The sequence below is a fragment of the Sciurus vulgaris genome (assembly GCF_902686455.1).
Source record: "Sciurus vulgaris genome assembly, chromosome: 10".
NCBI classification, from domain to species: Eukaryota; Metazoa; Chordata; class Mammalia; order Rodentia; family Sciuridae; genus Sciurus; species Sciurus vulgaris.
The window spans coordinates 92,196,693-92,220,582 of record NC_136470.1 but is presented as its reverse complement, the minus strand read 5'-3'; the positions used below and the strand labels follow the sequence as shown (position 1 = coordinate 92,220,582).

Sequence of the window (23,890 nt, the reverse complement as noted above, 5' to 3'; positions counted from 1 at the left end):
TTTTTTAATCAAACGACTGGAAATTATAAGCAGCATTTAGGTACTTCGTGAAATTTTATTTGGGAGTTAAGCAAATTAACTTCAAAATCATGAAGTAATGTACTTAACCTTTTGAGGCCACTTAAAAATAAAAGATGGAGTTCTACCTTTTACCATAGACTAGATTTAAAGTAATTTTAGGAGGAGGGGAAGTGCAGAAGAACTCCTGACACAATGCATGATTAATGCACAGTGTTTCTAGGGAAATAAAGGAACAGGACAGTTTTCAGTTAAATTGGTCTGAAGCTAGAAATTGACCTAGGCTCTGAAGGACACACATTTGGATATATGGGGAGAAGGAACTGGCATGTCAACTAACAAAAAATGGAAGTGGTAATGAGGTTTGGCATGGTGAAGCATGCCTGTAATCCCAGTGACTTGGGAGGTCAAGACAGGAGGCTGGCAATTTAGAGGCTAGCCTCATCAGCTTAGTGAGGCCCTAAGCAACTTCACAAGACCATAAATAAAATAAACAGGATTGGTGATATAGCTCAGTAGTAAAGCACCCCAAGTTCAATTCTCAGCATACACACACAGAAAAGTGGGAATGAGTATTGTAGTAATAAAGTCTATATAATACTTTAATTTCAATATAATAATGGTTGCATAGAAATTTTTGCAGTGTTTAAAAGGTCTCCATTAAATAAGTTGTTGGTAAACATTTAAGATCATGAATTTTCATATTACTGTTCATGACTTTGGTTACATTAGTTGTTGAGAGCTATCTTTTCATAAATATTAAAATTTGTTCAGAGATTTTCAAATCTTATTCTAATTTGAGATGCTACTAAACCACGCTATTACTTTACAGTCACTGAAAAATATATTTCTAGCTTGTAAGAAAGATATAATTTGTTAGAAAATGTCATGGTTTCAGAGATGTGAAATCTGAAAAAAATTCAATCAGTTCAATAATGATAGATTCATTATATAGTTAAAGCTAATCATCTATAAATATGTAGGTCTTTTCAAATCCTGGATTGCAGTTAAATTTATTTGTACTAATAATTTATGTTAGTGAAACTAAATGGACAGAAAGTTTGATGCTCTTTATATTAAGTATACATGTATATATATTAAATTTTTCATTGTAGATGGACACAATACCTTTATTAATTTATTTTTATGTGGTGCTGAGGATTGAACCCAGTGCCTCACACATGCTAGGCAAGCGGTCTACCACTGAGCCACAACCCCAACCCTTAAGTATATTTTAATAGTGTGTGCTTTCTGTAATTGTTCTGTTGGTTGTTCCTGTACATCAAAACAATTCATTTTTAAATTCATCTGCACTAGTTCATACTATGCGACTAGTAGAGTATAAATGTCATTATTTAGTTATTAAATGTAATGTTCATTTGACTTTATTTGAAACAGGCAATTAGTATGCTTACCTTGATAGTTTGTAGAGAACAATTTTGAAAAACATGAAGCCTTGTTTTTTCTTTTTTCTTCTTCTTCAAATAAAGGAATCTTAATTGGTTTGTGTTCTCTTCTTTCCCAAGGTACAAATTCTGAGCTGTCTAACCCCTCTGAAACAGAATCTGAACGTAAAGATGAGCTGAGCGATTGGTCATTGGCAGGAGAAGATGATCGGGAGAGCAGACATCAGCGAGACAGCAGGAGACGCCCAGGAGGAAGAGGCAGAAGTGTTTCAGGGGGTCGAGGTCGTGGTGGACCACGTGGTGGCAAATCCTCCATCAGTTCTGGTAGTCTTTTATATACTATGTCAGATATACTTTGTCAGCATCCATTCTTTGTAAACTGTATAAAATTACAAAAGCTCATTTATTTCCCAGGACCACCCATTCTTGGAAGTTTGTTTCCACTCACCATCTTGTGGAAAATAGTAGACCATATAGCAGAAAGGCCCTGTAGAGTATTTCTCAGTGAAAGTTTACTTAATTTATTCAGGTCATGACTTTCAGTTGACTGGCTTTCCTTTTTTTGGGTCAGAGGTTTATCTCTTCAGCTGGGTGGCAGAGAGTCTATGTAATTGGAATGTTTATCTTATTTTCTTTAGATGTTTGAAATTATGTATTTGCCAGATAGATCCAGAGAATTCTAATGCACAGAGAGTTATGATATTTGGTAATGAAAACTAATATAAAAGCATTCTCTGCTACATTATATACTGTTCTGGGAATAGGGCAAAATTGTGGAGTCAACTGTTAAGAAAAGTTTTATTGTTTGATCTGTGAAGAGGAGTGCATAGATGATGAAAGATTGAGGTGTATAAGCAACTTTTTAATTTGTGTCTTTAAAAAATTTTTTTTAATGCCTTTAAGTTTTAAGGAGTTGAGGTGTTGCCAGAATGTTCTTTTTTGAATGGGTTGGAGGGGAGAATTGCCAGGGATACATGGATTAGGTTATTTCAAGGATAATTAGTATATTTGTATAACTCTTTAAGTAAATAAGATTTTTTAAATGTTATGTTTATTAAGCTTATGTACTCATTTAAATATTATGGAAGAAATGTGTATACACATTCAGTATATGCTAAGTGTGCTAATAAATTATAAAAACTAGAACAAATCAGTGGTAAATTATGGCAGCTCTTCTAGCTTATTTCTGATTCCACTGTAATTTTCATTGAACCCTGAATTTGGTTTGGTTGTATAGACTTTCAGGAAGGTAGTTTTTAATATTTTAATACATTATGCACTGATACCACGTGCTTTAAAATTATGGTAAGCCAAACTGCAAAATAAATGCCCTTTACCTTGTGTTTATGGTTAGTAGATAAGCCTTAGTGTCTTTTGCAAAGATGCTAGCTTGTTAGCTGTTATGAAAGGAAACTTAGGAAAAATCATGATTTAGGTGAATTTCTTCCATAATTTGTTGGAGGCAATAAATGCACATAGGTAATATGGGTATTTTTCTTTTGAATTGTATCTTGAAAGTTTTAACTTTTAGACTCTCACACCACCTTTTTGTTTCATTTCTAGAGTTAGAATATAAGTCAACATTTGTTTCCATAACTAGTTAGACTCTCACACCACCTTTTTGTTTCATTTCTAGAGTTAGAATATAAGTCAACATTTGTTTCCATAACTAGTTAGAATTTCAACCTTATTTAATTTGATGCTTTGTTCAGACTTGTTTTGTGATTAGTTTATAGTTAATAGATTTCTATTACATCATGAAGTGCAGTGTTATTTGGATATATGCATTAACATTAGATCAAAGGAAGCTCCTTAAATGGGATAAGACCTCTCAGAAGTAATTTATATTATTTGCTGAGTATGTATTTTCTTCATTTTTATTTCTTAAGGGGTAGGAATGTCAATACCTTGGAATGTCAGTGTCAGAATTGGCATATATTATACTATTTCTTAATATAGTCTTCCCTAAGTATCTGAGGGATTGGTTTTTTGGATCTTCCACAAATAAAAATCTGTGGATGTTCAGGCCCCTTATGTAACACAACATAGAATGTGCGTATAACCAAGGTGCATCCTCCCATATACTTTAAGTGATCTCTAGGTAACCTTTAATATCTGATAATGTAAATGATTTGGGATAGTTGTCTTGCTGTATTTAGAGAATAGTGACAGGGAAAAAAGTGTACATGATTGGTGTAGACAAAATCTTTTTCCAAATATTTTTGATTGAGGTTGGTTGAACCCTGTAGATACAGAGTGTGTGTCTTTCTCTCTATATGTGTGTGTATATTTTCAAAACAAGTCAAAGGAAATATTAGGAAGTTGAGCTGTCTGCTCACCCTCTGCTTTATAATTTTCATTACCATTTAAATCATTTCTTATTTAATCATGCTTGTTATTTTCCAGGTAAAACAGTGATACAGAAAAAATTTTATTTGAAGACAATATGTTTTTATTGGGGGAAATTGAAGTTTATTTACCATTAATTGATGTAGATCAAAACATTCATAATTGCAGCCCTCTTAAACAAATATTTCTTGCCTCTGACATGAATATAGTGCTCAAAGATCCAGACAGCAATCCATACAGCTTACTTGATAATACAGAATCAGATCAGACTGCAGACACTGATGCCAGCGAATCTCATCACAGTACTAACCGTCGTAGGCGGTCTCGTAGACGAAGGACTGATGAAGATGCTGTTCTGATGGATGGAATGACTGAATCTGATACAGCTTCAGTTAATGAAAATGGGCTAGGTATGTAAGCACTTAGGGAAAAGATGTATATATATATGTATATATATATACACACACATATACATACATACATATATAAAATTGTAAAATATTGTTAACATGAAGTTTTTTGAAAAATATGCAGTTCATAAATGACCTTTTCTAGTGTTTCACACAAGGTAGATAGCTTTTAAAGTTTGTTTTGTGTGTCTAGTTCTCAGATTTGTCATAGTTATTTGAAACTGGGAACTTTATTAAAGTGCCCTTTGATGCCATTAAATCAATACAAGTATTCAACTGTTCATACTGTTTCCAAACCAAAATCAAGCTTTCAGCTTGTCTTAAAATTATTATGGCACTAGTAAAGGTTTGTATATCAAGAATGATCATTAATGATAATTAATTTTGGAAGGGCTAAAATGTTGTTAACTTGGGTAAAATCTAAAACCCTAAATTGCAGGGGAAAACTTTAAATGATTGTAATTTAAGTTCAAGAGTTAGTTTTATTAGGAGTTAAAACTCTTCTTATTTCCAGAGGATAATGTCTTCTTGGAATGCTTTAAACTACAAAATGTTTATCCTGTCAATAATGTTTTTATCTTTGATGCTTAATTAAAAGTTTCTCTTTCCCCTTCCTAAAATAAGGAAAGACGTTTGTTTTGTTTGCTTTTGTTTGTCAGAATAGTTCATGGTAAACTTTGCAATTACAGATGATAGTGAAAAAAAACCCCAGCGACGCAATCGTAGCCGCAGGCGTCGTTTCAGGGGTCAGGCAGAAGATAGACAGCCAGGTAACTTGAGTGGACCTGTTGACATCAGGTCACAAGCATGATAAAACTGTCCTGTGTCTGCATTCTACATATATTTACATGTATCCACGCGTGCATATACATTTAGAATTTGCACTGCATAAATGGTTTATTCAACTAATAAGACTACTACTCTTTAAGAAAGTACATTTTTACCTCTCAATGTAAATGTTTAATAACTGGTCTAATTGAACTAATGTTGTATCTTAATCTTTTTACATGGAAATACTGTTGAGAAAACTGTTATTTTGTTACTTGGTGTATTCTTCACACTTGAGATGGGACTTGCCATCCCAGCCACTATTTTGTAGATTGTTATTAAGATTGATAGGCATAACTGGGCAGCTTTTGCATGGTGCCTGCTTTCAGAACCTCATTTTTGTGGGAATTGTAATGCCCACAGTTAAAAACAACAACAAAACAAAAAAAAAAAACAAAAAAAAAAAACTACAAAAGAAAAAAATACTTTTCCTTTTGTCTCATTGAGGAATGCATGTTACATTTTTGGTTTTATTGTAGTGTGATGCCTTTTCCTTTACACCTACTAACTAGTGCAATTAATAGTATTTCCTTAGTTTTACAGTGTTGATTTATTTTCTGTAGTCATAATTTTTAGTAGTTGCAAAGAAAGTTGTTTTGAATATAATTCAATATCTTGTGTACAGAGAGTCACGTGTTCACCATGAAGAAATTGTGTGCACCACAAATAAATCCCTTTCAAACCAATTTTTGCATTCTTTCCAAAACAAATTCTTTCATTTGTTTTTCCCAAACCATGTAAATGCTAGCATCTGTGATATTTTAAACTTAGTGGTTGTAGAAACACTTGGGAAAACCATGTAAGATTGTTAGTTCCCATTCTGGAAAGTTCATGTTTTAAAGATAGTTGGAATTTTAAAAGGGATTAAACACTGTCAAAAAATAGAAAAGTGTACAGAAAATGTTTATTTTTTTTTTCCTTTGTATACTTTCTTTACCCCATTTAGTGTTAGAAATATATTTTAGATGAAGAAATCCTATGCATTTCACTTGTGAAGGTTGCAACAGCAGTGCATACATTTTCTGGCCCCACTTTCCTATCAAGAAAATTTAACCTATTAGTATAGTGTTAATAATGGAATAAGGTACAGCATAATTTATTAATGAGGTGACTGGTGGTCTTTGTTGAAAATTAAGCAGATATTTCTGAACGGTACGAATTACAACTTGAATAATACAGATTTTCAACAATTTTGACATTTATTTATCTTCCATTCTGCATCTGTTCCTGTTTTACTCTATTCTTTGGAACTACTGTGTTTCTTTGAAATGCCTTACATTCTCTTGTCTGCTTCTTCCTTCAGAAAAGATAGGGACACAGAGTATGTGAAACAAGCACCAATTGTTTTCTTTGTTCCTGGCATCAGTTTTAAGGGGAGGCAGCTTCCATTTAAAGTTAATAATTGACATTCTCTTAAAAACACCTTCACTTAAACTGTTCTCAGTTGTTGAAAATTTTTTATTGTACCTTGTATAAGTTAAGCACTGAACATTTTTTTTTTTACTACAGTTAGAATGTGACAGTCCTATGGTTGCCCTTCAGTTTTGGACCCCCTTAAAGGAAACTTGAGTCCAAATGATACTACATAAATTGTGAAAATACATTAGTCTTCTGTTATATAGATTGGCTGCTAATAGGTTTTTCTTTGACTAAACTAAGGTTTCTTTTTTTGGGTGGGAGGAGGAAACACTACAGCTTAAGTGCCTCTTAATGATAATTTTATACATAGTGAGAGGACTTAGGAATTGTTTTAAGATGTATATAAATTTAATAGTATTCCTTTGTGTTTAGTAGGATTTTCAAGTTGAGTTTTCAGGATGAGTTTTCCAGGTTTTAGTAAAGCCTGAACTGTGGAAACAAAGTGTTCATTGTGCTGCTCCCTAGACTATGGCTAGAATAAGTCTAGAAATGATTTTGTTACCATATATATATACACACATAGTGAAATAAGGACTATAATAATATCCCTCTCAACAAAATTGTAAACTATTATAAAATATGTTTATAAATTCATTAGCAATGAATTTAAATGGAAAATTATTTTTAAATATTTAAAGTATACATAGTGAGTTTCTTGTAATTCAGAAGGAAAGAGGCAGTTATAGACTCATCTCTTGGTTCTCTAAAAAATAATATGAGTTTGGATCTAAACTTTTTTTCATAATTTTTAAAAGATTGTCTTATTTCCTAGAAAGTTCTTGGATTTTAATGTTAGTACAAGAAATAATTTATATTTAAGAAAACAAATCAAATACTATCCAGCTTCTCTCAAAAAGATTGTTAGCTCCACATAATTTGAACCTGCTGTACCATTTCTCTCCATATCTAGGGACTTCTGAGTAATTTAAAATTTACTCATTTTCATTCTGTACATAATTAACTTGCTCTCATAATTTAAAATACCCACTGTATTTTTATATATTATATATATATATATATATATATATATAAAATGGGGTTTCCTGAGACACTTTGTAATAGAAAATAATTATTTCAAAGAGCCCTTTTTTTTTCTTTCCTTTTTATTCTTTTTGACATTTCTTCAAATCAGTGAATTCTAAGTTGAAGTCCTTGTTGAGAATAAATGGAGATATAAAATAAAGTGAGGCTAGTCCACCAAACCTGTAGAAGAGAGATCGTTTATTGTACTTCCACCAATATGAGGGTTAGTTATTTTCTTAATCCACTAAGTCTGCTTCTTTGCAAAAACACATATTTCATTTGCACCCTAGCAAGAATGACAAATTGGGGAGGATAGGTGGTGACTAATTTCACTTTGGCCCCTTTGTTAACCGTGAACAATGTCCACATGTTCAGAGTGGTGGTTTGTCATCTTTAGCTTGCTTGTATGTATCTTGAAACCAGAAAATCAGATCGTTACATCAAAACTAGTTTCTGTCATGAAATATTAATGGGACCACAGAATATTGCACTTGGATGTCATAGTTATGCAGAGTAAATCCTTGGAATTTGCATAGTTAAGTATATTACATCAGGAGTTGCACCAGATTTACCCCTTTTCCTCTCACTAATAACTGCAAACACTTGTTTGGGCATAGAATGCTACACTGCATGAGAATTTTCTAATTCTTGGTTGTGGGTTTGTATAATATCCCACAGCCTTAGATCAAATCAGAAGGAAAGAGCTGGATTCTTGGGAGAGGACTGGATTTCCTCAATTTCCAGCTTGAAATTCTTTTGTCAGCACTAAAATCATAGGCACATTTTCCAAGCTTTGTTTTTGGTTTAAGGTGGTACCCAGCTTTAAGTTTTGAAATTGGGTTACCCACCATTAGTTTAATAGTGAATTACTCTTTATCCATAAATAAATTTTAGAAATATTTTTTCAACACCTGTAATTTTTTTCTCATCTTTAACAGTCACAGTTGCAGATTATATTTCTAGAGCTGAGTCTCAGAGCAGACAAAGAAACCTCCCAAGGGAATCTTTGGCTAAAAACAAGAAAGAAATGGTAAGGAGAATTTAACCTGTAGGGTTTTAAAAATTATTTTATTTTTTGTTTTGTTTTGTTATTTTTTGAATTTTGTTTTTTTTGTTTTGTTTTTTCTTTGTATGGTTTAGCTTTATTATTTATTTATTTATTCTTACTTTTCATTGTATAATCACTTGTTCCCCCAATTAGATAAATACTTTTAGGTAAAGAAGATTTCTTGATTTTTGTTCTCGGCCCCAGGTAACTGAAGATATTGCATGCTTGAGCTAGAACTATTTTTCAGCTAGAACTTTTAAATAGCATGTATAAAATTCAACCTGCCCAAAAATAGTGGGTGTAGAGACTTGCTTCATTTGATGAGCAAAAGTTGTATCACTCTTTTCAGTAATTGATGTACACCTTTTAAGTTTGAATTCTTTTACGTACTGTCAGGGATTTGATATATGACTTTCACAAAAAGGTGAGTGATGATTCCTTAGGATATTTTTTTGTTTGTTTCTATTCATTTACATGGTGAGTTTCCCAGTGGTTTAAATAAAAGCAGGCATAGTTTCATTAAGATAATATTTGTGGTTTGGGTACTAGAGATTTGGAGTTGAAAGATCCAGAGTGGATAACATTGGTATTTGTTTTGAATTTTAAGAGCTTCTTAATTCTTTGATCTATTATGGCATATGAAACTTGTTTTTTTAATCAACTGATTAATGCATATGTAGATATTTTCTTCCTCCTCAGCTATAGATTTCATTTATAAAGAAGTTGAAAAAGTTGTCTCCCTTTGGCAGGCAAAAGATGTGATTGAAGAGCATGGTCCTTCAGAAAAGGCAATAAATGGCCCAACTAGTGCTTCTGGCGATGAAATTACTAAGCTACAGCGTACTCCAGGAGAAGAAAAGATTAATACCTTAAAAGAGGAGAACACTCAAGAATCAGCAGTCCTGAATGGTGTTTCATAAACTGAAGAAGTTCCTAGTTTACAGTTCTTTTACATTACATTTACAATAGTGCTTGTACAAGCTTGCCAAAGATAGAATATGGATCGCCAGTCTTTACATCGCACTTTCAGTTCCTCCATTTGGAATTCAGAAAGGGGAGGGATCCTGAAGAAATCATATGTTAAACATACTTTGACACCTACTGTGTTATAAAATATATCATCAGATGTGCCTTGAGAATAGTATATGTAACATTAAAAAAGTTGCTGGCTATAGGAAATGTTATTTTGTTTTCAAAATATGGCAGAGATGGGGAGGTGGGCGGGGTGGGAGCCCTAACGTAATATTCTTTATGAAAGCATTAGCTGCTTTTGTTACATTTTTAATAATATGCAACCACTTCTTCACCCGAGGAAACCTAGAATGAAATGCAGTCTAAAATATTTTGCACTGAATTGTAATTTCTTCATTAGTTTAGTCTGGAAACTGGTCTGTTTTAATGTGTTTTTTAAAACGCTTTATGTAGAGGAAAATCTGCAGACCACTGGAAGTCATTTGTTAACGCTCATATGCAGGGACACTGGGTGATATTGGCAGTGACTGTTCTACATCGAGGCTTTGTTTGGTTTATTTATTAAAGTGTACAGTATTTAAAAATCAAACATAGCTTTAGTTAAAACACTAAGCTGAATTAGTCATGTCCATTCAGACATAACCTGAACTACTGAAAAGATCAATTTCCAGAAGGTTTATTCTGTATAAACTACATGTTAGCCTTCAGTAGAGTATCTTTCCCCTTTTCCTTTTTCTTTTTTAATTTTTTTTTTTTTTTTTTTTTTTTTTTTTTGGTTGTTTGATGTGCAATATGTTTTTGTATGCAGGTAGTAAATAAACTTTGATCTTCCATTTGCTGATTTTTAACTTTCTACTTTTTATGCCAATTGTTATAAAGTAGTTGGAACTACTTATAGACCTAGAATAGTATTCTTTGATTGCTTTTAAAAAGAATCTATTCTTGCTCATACATAGTATTAAAATGTCAGTTGGCTAATCATTTTGTTATGGATCCTCAGAAATCTTAACAAAGTTTAGTCTCTTAAATGGTTTAGGTAGTTTATAATACATTTGATATTAGGGGGGAAATCTTTGTATCAAATTCTGATCAAAGGTGACTTAGAATACAGGGGAGGGATGTAGAAGCCAGATTTTTACTTTTGCCTTTCTTTATTGAAAATTATTTTTAAAATTATGGTGAGCAATTTTAAAGAAGGAATAGGTCAGCAATTTGCCTTTTGAATTACAAGGAAATAATTTTGAATGTTTCATTGAAATGAAAGTTTTAACCAGAAAGCTCAGTTTCATGAAGGTAAAGACATGAAATTTAATATAGAATAATTTATATAACCAGTTGTGAGGTCAAGTGAAATAAATGCATTTATGTGAGGGTTCTCTGTGATGTCACAGGAACCAGTGAATGAGAAGGAATAGTCCTTTCATTTTGTCATTTGGCAGCTGAAAACTGATTATTTTTTTATGTGCATAATTTGTTATGTGCATAAAAATGTGATTTTGATTTATATGAACTAAAGGATAATTCAGGGTATAGTTTAAAATGTACAGTTTTCAATGTATGTGTAATCCTGACCCTCAAATACATTCTCATTGAGGTTAAAATGTGCTGGTTATCAAATGTTTTTTTCCCTGAAACCTCAGTGACTCCTGATAACTGATAGTTTTAAAGTAAAGTATGAATAGTGAAATTCCCACACTTTTTCTATTCATACTCTGATTTTTACAAACTACGCACAGACCTTTGTGTGTGTGTGTGTGTGTGTGTGTGTGTGTGTGTGTGTGTGTATAATATAACATATAATATATATCATGTATATATATGTCAAAGTTAAAAACAAATTGTTGGCTTTTTGTTAGTTATTTTGCATAAGTGGGTTATAAATTAACTATTAAAGTGCCCTCCACAAGTTTTATTTTTGGAAATTTTATTGTGCTGGGGATTTAATCCAGGACCTTGTGCCTGCTAGGCAAGTGCTCTACCTCTGAGCTATGTCCCCAGTTTATGCAGAATCCTAATTAATCCCCAAATTGGTAAATGTGGTATGAAGAAAAAATATTTGTTCATTTTCTTCCATGCAGAACAGTCAGATTCGCTAAAGTCTTTTTTTCATAAAGATTGTTCCATTGGGAAAGGAAGAAACAAAACTACCTTAAAAAGTGAGTATAGTTGAATCCCTTTTCTAGAGTAGCAATATTTAGTAATCATACTCTTAAGAAATAACTTTGAGATTTCATTTACTTTAGAGATGACTACAACCAGTGATTTCTCTTACAAAAAATATTTATTGAAGAATATTTGGAGTATCCATAACTTTGGTTGTTATAAACAAGTACACATTCAGATTTCACATGTATTGGTGAAAAGTCCTTTCCCCAGAAGTAACTTGATTCTGGTTGCCTTCTAAACTTTTGAGAAGAGGGGTCTATCTTTGGCTGCTATATCCTAGTTAGATGTTTAAATGGGGCGTACTTGTCATATACACTAAATAGAAAAGGAAAAGAAAGTAGAAATTTAATCTGAAAGGTCTTGTGCACCAGTGTTAGAGCATGTATATGAAGTCATGTAGCACCTGAACCATTATGTTGAAGCTGAAGACAAAGCTAAATGTGAGGGGCAGGGATGTTGTAGTCATTCTGATAGCTTTGGGTTAGGGGTAGGATAAGAACTCGTAGTTTAGGTATGTTTTTAAGCCTTTAAAAAGCTGTTCTGAGAGGTGTGTTACCTATGATTGCAGGTCAGACATTATTGGTCTTAAAGTATAAGGATATATGAATCTTAAATTGGTATGTATTTAATGTGGAATTCAGTTGCACACCTGACATACTGCTTTTGACAAGGCTGAAGGAGGTTGCTTAGATGAATATTTTTCTTTCGGTACTGAGGATTGAACCCAGGGGTGATATATCCCTAGCCTTTTCCCATTTTTGTTTTGAGACAGGATATTACCAAGTTGCTTTGGACCTCACTAAGCTTCGGAGGCTGACTTCTTAACTCCTGATCTTTCTCAGCCTCCCAAACCGCTGTGATTATAGGTGTGCACTGTGCCCTGGTTAAATGAATGTATTTTTAAAAAGTAGTACAGGTGAATCTTAGGTAAGCAAAAGAACTGAAGAATAGTGAAACACTAAGCTGTGGTTAAGTCAGAAGCAGCTGATGTTTTAATTCTTGTATTCTGGATCCTCACATACAATAGCCTTTCTTTCTAAGCAGGTTCCAACACCTTTGTGCAGATGTCAACAGATGATTTTTGTTATTTGAAAGGGTTTTTTAATTTTCTATCAAGTTGTTAGGTTAATTAAATGTTGTACTTGGATTTGGAAATAGTACCATTGTTGTCATATGCAAGCATACTCATGCTCTTTTGGAGGTTATTCTCCAAACTAAGTTTATAATTATCTTACACTAAAGATAAAATAAATGGAAAGCTGGCCATATTGCATTAAACACTGTGCCAGTAAAATGATTAGTGGTTATTGGAAATGACAGTGAAGGAAAATTACTTTTTTTGTTTTGGTACCAGGGATTGAACTCTGGGGCACTTAAGTACTAAGCCACAACTCTAGTCCCCGCCAGTGTGTCCTCCCTCCCCCGTTTTAAAATCTTAAGACGGCCTTGTTAAATTGCTGAGGCTGGTTTGAACTTGGAACCGTCCTGCCTCAGCCTCCCAAGTTAATTTTATATTTGAATTTTCTAGAAGGCTTTACAGAACATTGAAATGGATAGGATGTTTGTTAATAAGTCTCAATCTGGATTCTTTACAACTTTTAAAATGTTTGATATAGTGGGAATTTCCTGGTTAAGAATTTCAGTTCCTTATTAGGTTGTGTGCTTGAATGAATTGTAGAACCCATATTAACCTATAATAACATTTTGGGTTTTATTTTAGGAAATACTGTAATAAAGCAGTGATTGTGGTCTGCTCTAGTCAGATTTTTGGCAAGTAGTGTTAACTTGAAACTGCCCTCTGCTGGTCCATGTGTTGAAAAATAGGATATTGCCATTTAATAGTCAGAAATTAACAACTGTGAACAACTTCCTGTGGTTCAACCTAATTGAACATTTTAAGTATAACTATTTGCTTTAGAAATTCCGAGTCCAGACATCCAGAAAACTCCTGATTACTGGATGATCTAGGTACATATAGTCTGTAGGAAAACATTCGGGTCAGCTTGCTTTGGGTTCAGAGTTCTCTTTTCTTTCAAGTACTTAAAATAGGGACATGAAAAGTGCACTGGGGAAAAACTGCAGCTTTATAATTACCCATAGTCCATTTGTTTTTTTCCTCCTCTGATGATTCAAATAATATGATATGATATAATATAATATAATATAACATAACATAACATAATATAATATAGTGGTTGGGAACCACTACATTAGTTCTGCCTAATTTTTTTCTCTTTGGCTTCAGTTTCATCCAGAGAGGGCTGGACTGACTAGTTGGTATTTTCAGGCCCCTTTCATTATTAACATGTGTCACATTTTGTGTAATAGTAACCATATGCCTTAGTGTTCTCATAAGGAGTATGCTGAATTAAAATGTATCCATCCCTGGCATTTCCCAGCTAGGTAGTCTGCAATCTAAAGATGATCAAAATAATGTTTTCGAATTTACTGGAGCCCCATTGATAAGTACATCAAATGGCTTGAATTTAGGAGCTCCATTGATAAGTACATCAAATAGCTTGGATTTCTATTTCAGTGATTTGTTATGTTCTTTAACTTTGCATAAAATATTTTCTGTGCTTTGAACCTTTTTTTACCACTTATAAAATGCACTACTACATTTTTAGATTAGGGACCATTTTCATAAAAATATTTTCAGTAGTTTTTCTAAATAAACCAATTTATACTAAATTGTTGCCTGGGCCTTATCCTACAAATCATACGAGTTTCATCTTTAAAGTAACTTGCTATTTTCTACAAAAAATGTGTTAACATGTACCGGATTATACCATCTAACACTGGACTGTTAACCCCATCGTGCTCAGGTATAATAGGTTAACAGGATAGAAGCACTTCTTATATCCTGTTGCTAAGACAACAGTTGGCCCTGAGCACATAACAGCACTGTGCACCACTGTGCAAAAACTAAAAGCAGAGCTTAGGTCATTTACATTTCTTGGTACTCAAGGTCACTCAGTCCATACTTCACACAACTAAAAAGCCTGGAGCATTTTAAATAGTTTTTTCCCCATTTTTTTTTTTTTTTTTTAACTTTACCTCAGATTTCTTTCTATAGTACTCCTTTTTTGAGCCATGCTCTGAGTTCTCACCAGAATTAATATGTTGGGAGGGTTATTATGCTCAAAATGCACGCTACATTTTATGTACACACAAAAAGCTTATAGGCTTTTTCAAAATGCCTTTGTGAGGTCAGCTCTTGGAGTTGAAGTAGAAACTCAAGTTCTAGCTATAGCTATAAGCATTCTGCTAGAGTGCATTTTATTTTAAAATATTTCTCATGTAAGGTTTTTATAGTACAGTATAAATTTTTTAGTGCTGAATGCAGTATACCAGCACTTCAGTATGGCAGTTAACATATTTAGGGTTGTTTAGTTAGTCACCTAATATTTTGTAATCATCAGTGATTTTGCTTCCAGCTTTCTCTGCCCTCCTGTTTTAGAATTTACAAGAAATTAAGGATGACAGAAAATCATATAACCAAATGTTCTCAGATCAGCTGGATATACAGGTATGGGGCTTATATGCCACCTGTTTCATGCAAGGGTTCTCAAATGTATGTGGAATGGCATGGGTCCAATGGAATAGTGACCTGCGTGACTTTTCATTCAGTTGCTTCCCTAAGTCCTTCTATCATTTGGAAAATACTTAAAGGCAAGACAATTTTGTTAAAAGATGGAGAAAGCATGTCTTAAGACCACACTCATAGCCCACTTGCATTACCAAGAAAGAAAAGCAGCTTAGTGCTTATCTCCTAATGATGTCAACCCAGAGACCCAGTAAAGACAAAAGTGAAAGGATAAAGGACACACAATCCTCTTTGGTAAGTCAGATCTGTTAAGGTTGTGGATAGGAATTTTCCCCAAATATTTATTGAGAACTAATATATAGAGTACCAAATTATAAACGGTTTATTGGATAAGACACCCAGGAGTTAATTCTAGTTTCACTAGCTATGTAACCTCAAAAACTATTCTCTCTTGACTTTTTGTTTCCCTAGCCATAAAACCAGTAATCTTAAACTGTTTTCGGATTGGCCGTTTATCCTTCATTTTACAGATGAGGAAGCATGAACCCTCAGTAGGGATAGTTTGCTCAAAGATACATAGCAGTGATTGCAGATACCTGGTTTGAATTCTGCATCTCCTTTTCCCTAAGGGTGTTTTATCATACTTTTTTGGTAGGGGGTGGAGAGGTGGCTGGAGAGAGTGAACCAAGGGCCTTCCTGCCAGTGAGGTATGCCCCAAACCCATCCTCTCAAAGTTTGTAAACATCAGTTGGTAAGGAAAAATGTCTCAAATTAGGTTCTGAAGGACAAGCTCTAGACCCATCTTGGTATAACCAAGGGAAATATGTTTGGGTTATCAGAATTGTGAACAGTAACATAGTATAGAGTTTAAGCATATGGAACTCTAGATCTGAGAAAGATAGGCCTTCTGCACCTAGCATGTCTCCTTAGGTAAGTTACCCAACTTCAGTTTGCTCTCATAAAATGTACATAAGTCTATAAAGTATATAGTTGACAATGCTTTAACAATGCTAGCACATTTTTAAGGATTCCAGTATTTTAAAAGAAAATTCCAATGAAAGAGAAAAACTTGTCTAAATCACATTTGAATCAGTTACTCTCTATGGTCTACAGCCCTCACATAGATGTCATTTAAAACATTGTTTGCCTATAGCTTTCAATGAAGTATGGGTTCTTCTACTTGAAAATGGTAAGCCTAGAGAAAATAAAACTAGTATGAAAGAAAGATATGAGCTCTGTTCCTTGGTATTAAAGTAGTTTTCATGTTTTAATACCTGTGGTAAAACAGGTATGCTATTTGTATTGAACACTTGAAAGCATTTGTACCTACGATATTACGTCTCTCCTTTTTTAGTTAATGCTCGATTGCCTCTGGGCATATTATCACACCTTTTGCCTTTAGGAAATGGACTAAGTTTTAACTGATACTGTCTCTTCTTTATGGAAAGTTTTTTAGTCCAAAGAGCTGAAATAAAAGGTTAGTAAGCCATAATACAGCCAGTCCCCTTTATTAGTGGATTCCTTATTTGTGAATTTATGTACTCACTGAAATTTTATAATTCCCAAGTCAGTATGCATGCTTTGTCATTTTTCGAGCATTTGGAGAGTAGCCAAAAACTGAATTACATCATATGTTGAAACAAGGCAGTGCTCTGCTTGCTTTTTTCAGCTCATATTTTGTGTTTAAGTGGTGAAGCATTATCTAGTTTTCCTAAAAGCAAAAACTGATATGCCAAGTGGGAGTTAATATAGTGCTGTTGACTGAGTTCAAGGTTAATAAAGCAAAAATAGATATTAAATAGGGTAAACATATAAAACAATTTTATGTATTAATCTGTAGAATGTAATTGGTGGCTTACAGGAGCTTGTATTTCCCCTAAGAACCAAATGGTTTAGTACTTAGAAAACTCAGTGTTCACAATCAATGACTTAAAGAATACAAGTGCTGTGAACAAAAGGATTGATATATCTTTATTCCCCCCTCACCCTTTGAAATAACGAAAGTGATCCTATGCAAAAAGCTTTAGAAGCCAGTGCCTCCTTATAATTACAGATATCATCAGATTTAAATGAGTACAGGGTGGAAAATAAACTAAAGAGCTATTTTAGCCCTAAATATGGTTACTGTCATTATTGTCACCTTAAAGACCTTTGTGTCCTACATTAGTAATTAAGAACTTTATTTAGCTGAGTTTAGATAGCAGTAGTATAATTTATCATCTCACAGCTACATGCAATTATTTGAGGGTCACTGACTAGTTTACTGCATATGTTTTATACAGGTTGTTGAAGACCTTTACATATTTTGTCAGACTGATAAGCATCTGCCTTGAAATGTTATTTAAGTTAGTGTATAAATTCTTAATAGTCCAAGATATATAATTTTGGACATTGAGGGAATTTCAGTTTCATTATTGTTCAAAAACTTGAGCATAATTATAAAACCTGGATTACATAAAAAGGGGGATAATTGATATCTTTTTAAGAAAATGGTTATATACTGTGTAAATATTTCTAATTAAAAACAGACCTGAGCCAGGTGCAGTGTGCATGCCTGTAATCCCAGCAGCTCAAGAGGCTGAGACAGGAGGAGCACAAGTTCAAAGCCAGCCTCAGTGATGACGAGGTGTTGAGCAACTCAGTGAGACCTTGTCTCTAAATAAAATACAAAATAGGGCTGGGAATGTGGCTCAGTGGTCAAGTACCCCTGAGTTCAATCCCCTATACCCTGACCCCCCCCCCCAAAAAAAAAAAAAAAAAAAAAAAACCAGGTCTGTACTTGGAAATTTTCATATTTTTATAGTTTTTAATGTATGAAATATGAATTTGCCAGTGATAATATATACACCTAGGACATTTCTTAGGTCAAAGCTGGGGCTGAATTCCCTTAAGAATTCAAGTAGCTGGGCCAGTAGTATCTTGAGCAGCTTGCCTTCCTCAAAGGTAGGAGTACCTGCCTCAACAGTTTGTGCTAATTCCATAATACTAATCATATATTTTGGTCTCCCATTAGACTGCCTGCTTCAGAGTAAGAACTTTGCCTTTAAAAGCATATACGGGCACCAAATTATTTGCTAAATGAGTAATGAACAATGTTTCTGCTGAAATCATGTGCATCTGTCTTAAATTATTGAACATTATTCTCTAAACACTATAGTCTGATTTTTAAAATCCTCATTTAAAATTGTACCAAGGCTTTGATTTTAGTTTTTGCTAAATCATTTTGAAAAAATAGAGCACTGAGAAATTTTATTATAAAACAATTGGTACTCATCTACATAAACTAATATGAGCGTAAAATTCATACATTTAAACTTCATTTTTTAGCTTGACCTTCTAGTAAATCTTTAGCTTCATTGATTTTGGCTGCTATGTAAGGAGATCCTCCTATAGGAAGAAAGAAAAAAAAGGAATAGTTATAAAATGGGCTTTAAACTTCTGTTTGGTAAAAAGTTATACTGTGATTGCAACTCAGTCATCAAATACATGATATATTTAACCAGTGGAAGATGAGGTAATTTACCTAAGAGATTTCCACAGAAATACTTTATACATAAGCTTAAAAAACGGATAGGACTTTTAATAACTCCACATATGTGCTTTTGTTTGGTACCAGGGATTGAACTCAGGGATGCTTTACCACTGAGCCACACCCCCACCCCTCTTCTATTATGATACAGGGTCTTGCTAAATTGCTGAGGCTGGCTTATAACTTTCATCTCCCTTGCCTCAGCCTCCAGACCACTGGGATTACAGGTGCGCGCCACCATGCCTTCTGTGTGTGTGCTTTTGAAGTAGTATAAGCCTACTTATGCTAACTACGTTACGAATGAGCATCAGTTTATGATATTGTTAATTTTTACACTGCCATATTCTCAAAGGCTTCTGTGCTGCTCTGTGTTGGAAAGACCAGCTTTTTTTTTTTTTTTTTTTTTAATATCCTTGTGTCCTTCATAGTTTTATTGTTATGAATTGACCTTTCACAATGTCATCTACAACCGCTGTCCTGCTAATCTGTTGGGGCTGTATGGATCTATGACCAGCAAACACTGTTATATGAAACTTTGTAGAAATAGGTGTTTTATTTGTTATACTCTAGATTTACTGAATCAGAAGCCCTCCAGGTACTGTAGGCTTGAATTTCATACCCTGTGAGTTCAGATAACAATTATGATCCCATTTAAACTACCAAAACCCTCTTTCTTAATAAAATTCCTAAGTAAGTGAAAGGATTCATGCACTGGGTTGTGGATTCTTGTACTCTGGTTTGTTATGCAAAGGAATTATTTGCTTTCAACACAATGAAGGCTCTTCAGAAATATCTGTGACCATCACTAGTGGCAGTCCCATTTAATCACAATTGTAGATCTCAAAACATTGTTAATGTTTATCATGCCTACCAGATTACAGTAATTCTTTTTGGTTATTGGGTAAGTAAAAAATTTCACATTTCTTTTAGGACAGCAAAACCACATGGATTCAGCCTGGGAGACTTCATGATCAGATGATTCAGGCCTTTTTTTTTTTTTTTTTTTTTCTCCTTTCTTTTGCTGTGCTGGGGATTTGAACCCAGGGCCTTGTGCTTGCAAGTTAAGCACTCTACCCACTGAGCTATATCCCCAGCCCTGATTCAGGCCTTTCTAACAGCCAAGAATTAAATAGATAAAAAGTTTGTCAGCCCTGTGTGATGTATGCCTGTAATCCTAGCTATTTGTGAGTTTGAGGTAATTTTAAGTTGTAGGTCAGGTGAAGCAACTTAAACCCTGTCCCAAAATAAAAAAGGGTGAGAAAACATGTTTAATGAGTACTTACCTTTATCTGGGTGATTTAAAAGCATAATTCGTCGGTGAGCATCTCTTATTTTTCCTTTATTGGCTGTAGGGCTGATTAAAAAAGGAAAAGATATTTCAGTGTACTTTTAGATGACATCAGAATTGTACATGACGGCTAATTAAAGATTGAAACTACAGTGAATCAGCAAAATAGTATAGTTGCTTAGGATCCTCAACACATACAAACTGCATACCGTCCATTGGGAGAATTAAACTGCACTTTGAAAAAAGCATTCTCAAAGATGATCATGAACTTGATTTTTTTTTTACAACAATCCTTTTATTGAAAGCATATTTAAGTATTTGAAAATGAAGGCAGGTTTTCACCACTGAAACATAAGTTATAGAGAGTAATATTGTGATAATCCATTATCTTTCAGTAAATGAAAAAGTGCTTCTTTCCCAGGGTGCTTTTCTCATTTGACTTTGGTAGGAGTGTTTAGACCTTAAAAATACACGTGGGTTGAGGAGCAAGGTTCCAATGACTAAAACTGATCAATTCTCCAGGGACAAAATCTGTAATAACTCCCTTACCCTTAGTTGTAGAAAAATACTAATAGGAATTTTTACCTTACACCTAGTATTAATGCTGCTTCCCGTTTTGTCATTTTGGTTTCAAACCCACCTCTGTAATAGCCACCACTGAAGGCCTGAAATAGCAAATGCATAAGGAAAGATTAATAAACTTTCTTTAAAAAAAGTCTATAAAGAGTCTGTCCAGAGTTAGATGAAAAACTCGACATTTCAGAGAACGATTTTCATGGTATTTCAGATTTATCAGTAGCCAGAAATATTTAAGTGACAAAATTTTTATTTTTCCTGCCAATACATTCTATCTTGAGAATATGTCAAGGCACAGTATGTCAGTGCTAGTTCTTCGAGAAATGGAGGACCATTCAGGCATATGCTAGATAAAAATTTGATCAATATGGTTCAAAATATAAGTACCTCAAGAAGATTTGGATGGAGGTCTGGGGCGGTGTGTGTGGGGAGGCATACTGGGGTTTGAACCTAGGGGTTTTCTGCTGAGCTACATAACCAGTCCTCTTAAATTTTTCTTTTGAGATGGAGCTCAGCCTGGGTAGCTTAATGAGACCCAACTTGCAATCCTCCCAAGTCTGGGATTACAGGTATGTGACACTACACACAGCTGGTTTGGAGATTCCTAACAGACTAAATGAGATGCTACCTAGATATTAGTTCCAAGGTCACACACTAAGAATGGGTCACTTTCAGTCCCTCTATGATGCAGAGATGAAGGTGAAATGTGGATTGATGTTGAAGTAATATGTAAAAAAGTGTTAACTTTCATAATGCTAGAATTAAACACCCCCCAACACACAATCACATTGGATTCTTACTGTAGTACAATTAAGAGTTTGCATCTACTACACCCTCTGTATGGCCCGAAATCATAATCTGAACTTCATGGACATTTGGAAATTCTCCCTTCAAATTGTGGCTCTATACTTGAAACACAGGCAGCAAAGTCAGCAAAAACAAAAAATGTTTAATGAGTCTTACAGATTTTGGTAGACTTCGAAAAACTTGTTTTACTTGAGGCTCCATATGCTTCATGGTTTGTAAAACATAACGGCCTAAAACCAAAAGTAACAATAAGTAAATAAATACTCAATATTCCTACTTCACTTACATCCCCAACCAAAAACAAACCTGCAAATCCTGCAGCAGCAATGGTCAGTCCAACTGCTACCACTGTACTGGCCTGGTAAGGGGGGACAAAATGTAAGCATTTACTCTTCCATACCCTTAAACCCATTCCTCCAGCATTACAAGTTTCATTTCAATGGGAGAAACGATTTTTAAGGTGAATATATTCTATCCAATGGTCCTATACTACTACTGCAACTTTTATATTAGATGCATTGCAAAGGTATATTTCACTACGTAAGTCAGGACAAATCGATCTATTTACCTCTACAACAGTGAAAAGAATGATTTCCTTCCCTTTGCAAATTTAACTTCAGTGATATCACACGAAAGTTCAAGCAAGGGCAGTGAAATAAAGGAAAAAAACTTCATAAAGGAAATTTTCAGCGCCTTTCCTCCTCACTGTCCCATAGCCTTCTAGTAAGAGAGGAACCCACATATATTTGGGAAGCAAGAACAAGGAATTCATGTCAACTGGAGCCAGAAAGGAAGGACAAGGCAAAGTGTAGCAAATAGCGGGAGGATATGTTAGATAAAATCAGATGTGTCTCTACTAATCTCCAAATTCAAGTTAGTATCTGACTTGAATTCGAGAAACGTCTTCGTGTCCAGAGCTCAAGGACCACGCACCAGGGCTGGAGTTCCTTGCCTAAAGTCAATGTAAGAACAAAACCCACGAGGGGTGCGCCAACGGTTTTGTGTTCTGGAGACTGTGACACTCCGGGGACCTACGTCTCCCGAGAGATGCACTAGGGAGCACAACCTTTGCTCCATTTCTCCAAGGCCAGGAGTTGAAGCTTAGGCCTGGGTGGGAGATCTCCCGGGAGACCCAAGGCCGCACTTACCATGGCTCAGGCTCCGCTTCCCTGCTTCCACCAGGAGCGCGGTTCATCCCAGTCCCGAAGACACAGCCACCACCATACGCCTTAACCCGAAAGCGACGCAGCTACCAGAGCAAGCACAAGTTCCGAAGTACAGGAGTTCTATGAAATACGGCATTAGCGGTCGCAAACTAGGCAGGAAGGGTGTCGTAAAAGTAACCGCTAGGCAGGACGTGAGGTCGCTCAAGCAGAGGGAGGGCGGAAACCGAGACTTCGGGTTGGTTGGAGGGTGGGCGGATTGCCTCCTTCCTAGGGCTAAGGGTGGGACTTAAAGGTGTCGTTTGTCCTTTGCTCCAAGACTTGGGATTTGGAAATTCCTGTCAGGAGGGCATGGGTATGGAAGAGATCGAAGAAATAGTGGGCAGCCTTACTCAAAACAGATTTCCTTTCCTACTTCTTAACACTTTGCGTTGCCATTTACAGAATTAAAAAAAAAAAAAAAAAAAAAACTGTCAAGGGTTGTGACTATACCTAACATAGTAATCTGTGACAGATTTCCAACATAAATCCAAGTAAATATGTAGCAGCACCCTTGTGGAGCAAACCAGGTGTCCCAGAAACCCAAACGAATTATACTGTTTCAAGTGTTGCTTGGTGGCATTCTTTTATTTAGAAGAACTTTAAGATGTGACTTGACAGGACTTTCTGTGAATGTTTGGATCTTTATTTGTGGAATGTGATTACCACTTCATAGACAGTTAATGGCTGATGCGGGATCTCAAATCCTACACCTGAGAAGTGTTATTTAAAATTCCTCTCCCTGACCCCCAAATAGAATGTAGGGGTTGATTTCTGTCCTTTCAGGGCATCAGTTTTGTATATCTCCAATTAAGAGAAGAAAAATAATAAAGGCAATAATGGAAGTTTTATAATGCAATATTTGGATGACAAATAAATTTGGAGTTGCTTCCCACTTAGAGTATTAAAAATATGTTCACAGTGCAATTGTTTTGATAAGTTGATTGATTACTAGACAAATATGCAAGTAAGTTGGCTTTGTTTTCCTCATCTGTAGGAATAGTTTGCATTTGGATCCCTAAGATCTCTTCTGGCCCTAAGATTTTCTTGATGTAATTTATTATCAATACATGATTTCAAGTGATGTCCAGCACTGACAAGCTAGTTTCAAGTGTACATCTCCCCGCCACACACTTTTTATGTAATTTTTTGGGGATGGTACTGGGGATTGATCTCAGGGGCACTCAACCATTGAGCCACATTTCCAGCCCTATTTTGTATTTTATTTAGAGACAGAGTCTCACTCAATTGCATAGCACCTCACTTTTGTTGAGTCTGGCTTTGAACTTGTGATCCTCCTGC

At 34.7% G+C, this 23,890-nt stretch overlaps 2 protein-coding genes across 7 annotated transcripts in view; one reads left to right on the top strand and one right to left on the bottom strand.

The window, feature by feature from the left end:
- The window catches only part of FXR1 (FMR1 autosomal homolog 1), a 65,698-nt gene extending 55,392 nt beyond the window's left edge, over positions 1-10,306 (top strand). For 3 of the 6 annotated variants that reach the window (XM_079100871.1, XM_079100869.1, XM_079100873.1), the window contains 5 exons: positions 1,545-1,748; positions 3,983-4,183; positions 4,873-4,953; positions 8,392-8,483; positions 9,251-10,306. In XM_079100871.1, the coding sequence (XP_078956997.1) occupies positions 1,545-1,748; positions 3,983-4,183; positions 4,873-4,953; positions 8,392-8,483; positions 9,251-9,421 (749 nt within the window). In that variant the 3' untranslated portion in view covers positions 9,422-10,306. The remainder of the gene's footprint in view (positions 1-1,544; positions 1,749-3,982; positions 4,184-4,872; positions 4,954-8,391; positions 8,484-9,250) is intronic. The other 3 variants (XM_079100870.1, XM_079100872.1, XM_079100874.1) reach the window with 3 other exon arrangements.
- Positions 10,307-18,418: 8,112 nt separating this feature from the next.
- Positions 18,419-22,701, bottom strand: DNAJC19 (DnaJ heat shock protein family (Hsp40) member C19). The gene is made up of 6 exons (XM_079100877.1): positions 22,535-22,701; positions 21,693-21,744; positions 21,543-21,616; positions 20,589-20,668; positions 19,999-20,069; positions 18,419-18,573 (listed from the first exon to the last, which is right to left on the bottom strand). The coding sequence occupies exons 1-6, from the start codon at positions 22,535-22,537 to the stop codon at positions 18,503-18,505; spliced, it is 351 nt and encodes a 116-aa protein (XP_078957003.1). The 5' UTR covers positions 22,538-22,701; the 3' UTR covers positions 18,419-18,502.
- Positions 22,702-23,890: the final 1,189 nt, after the last annotated feature.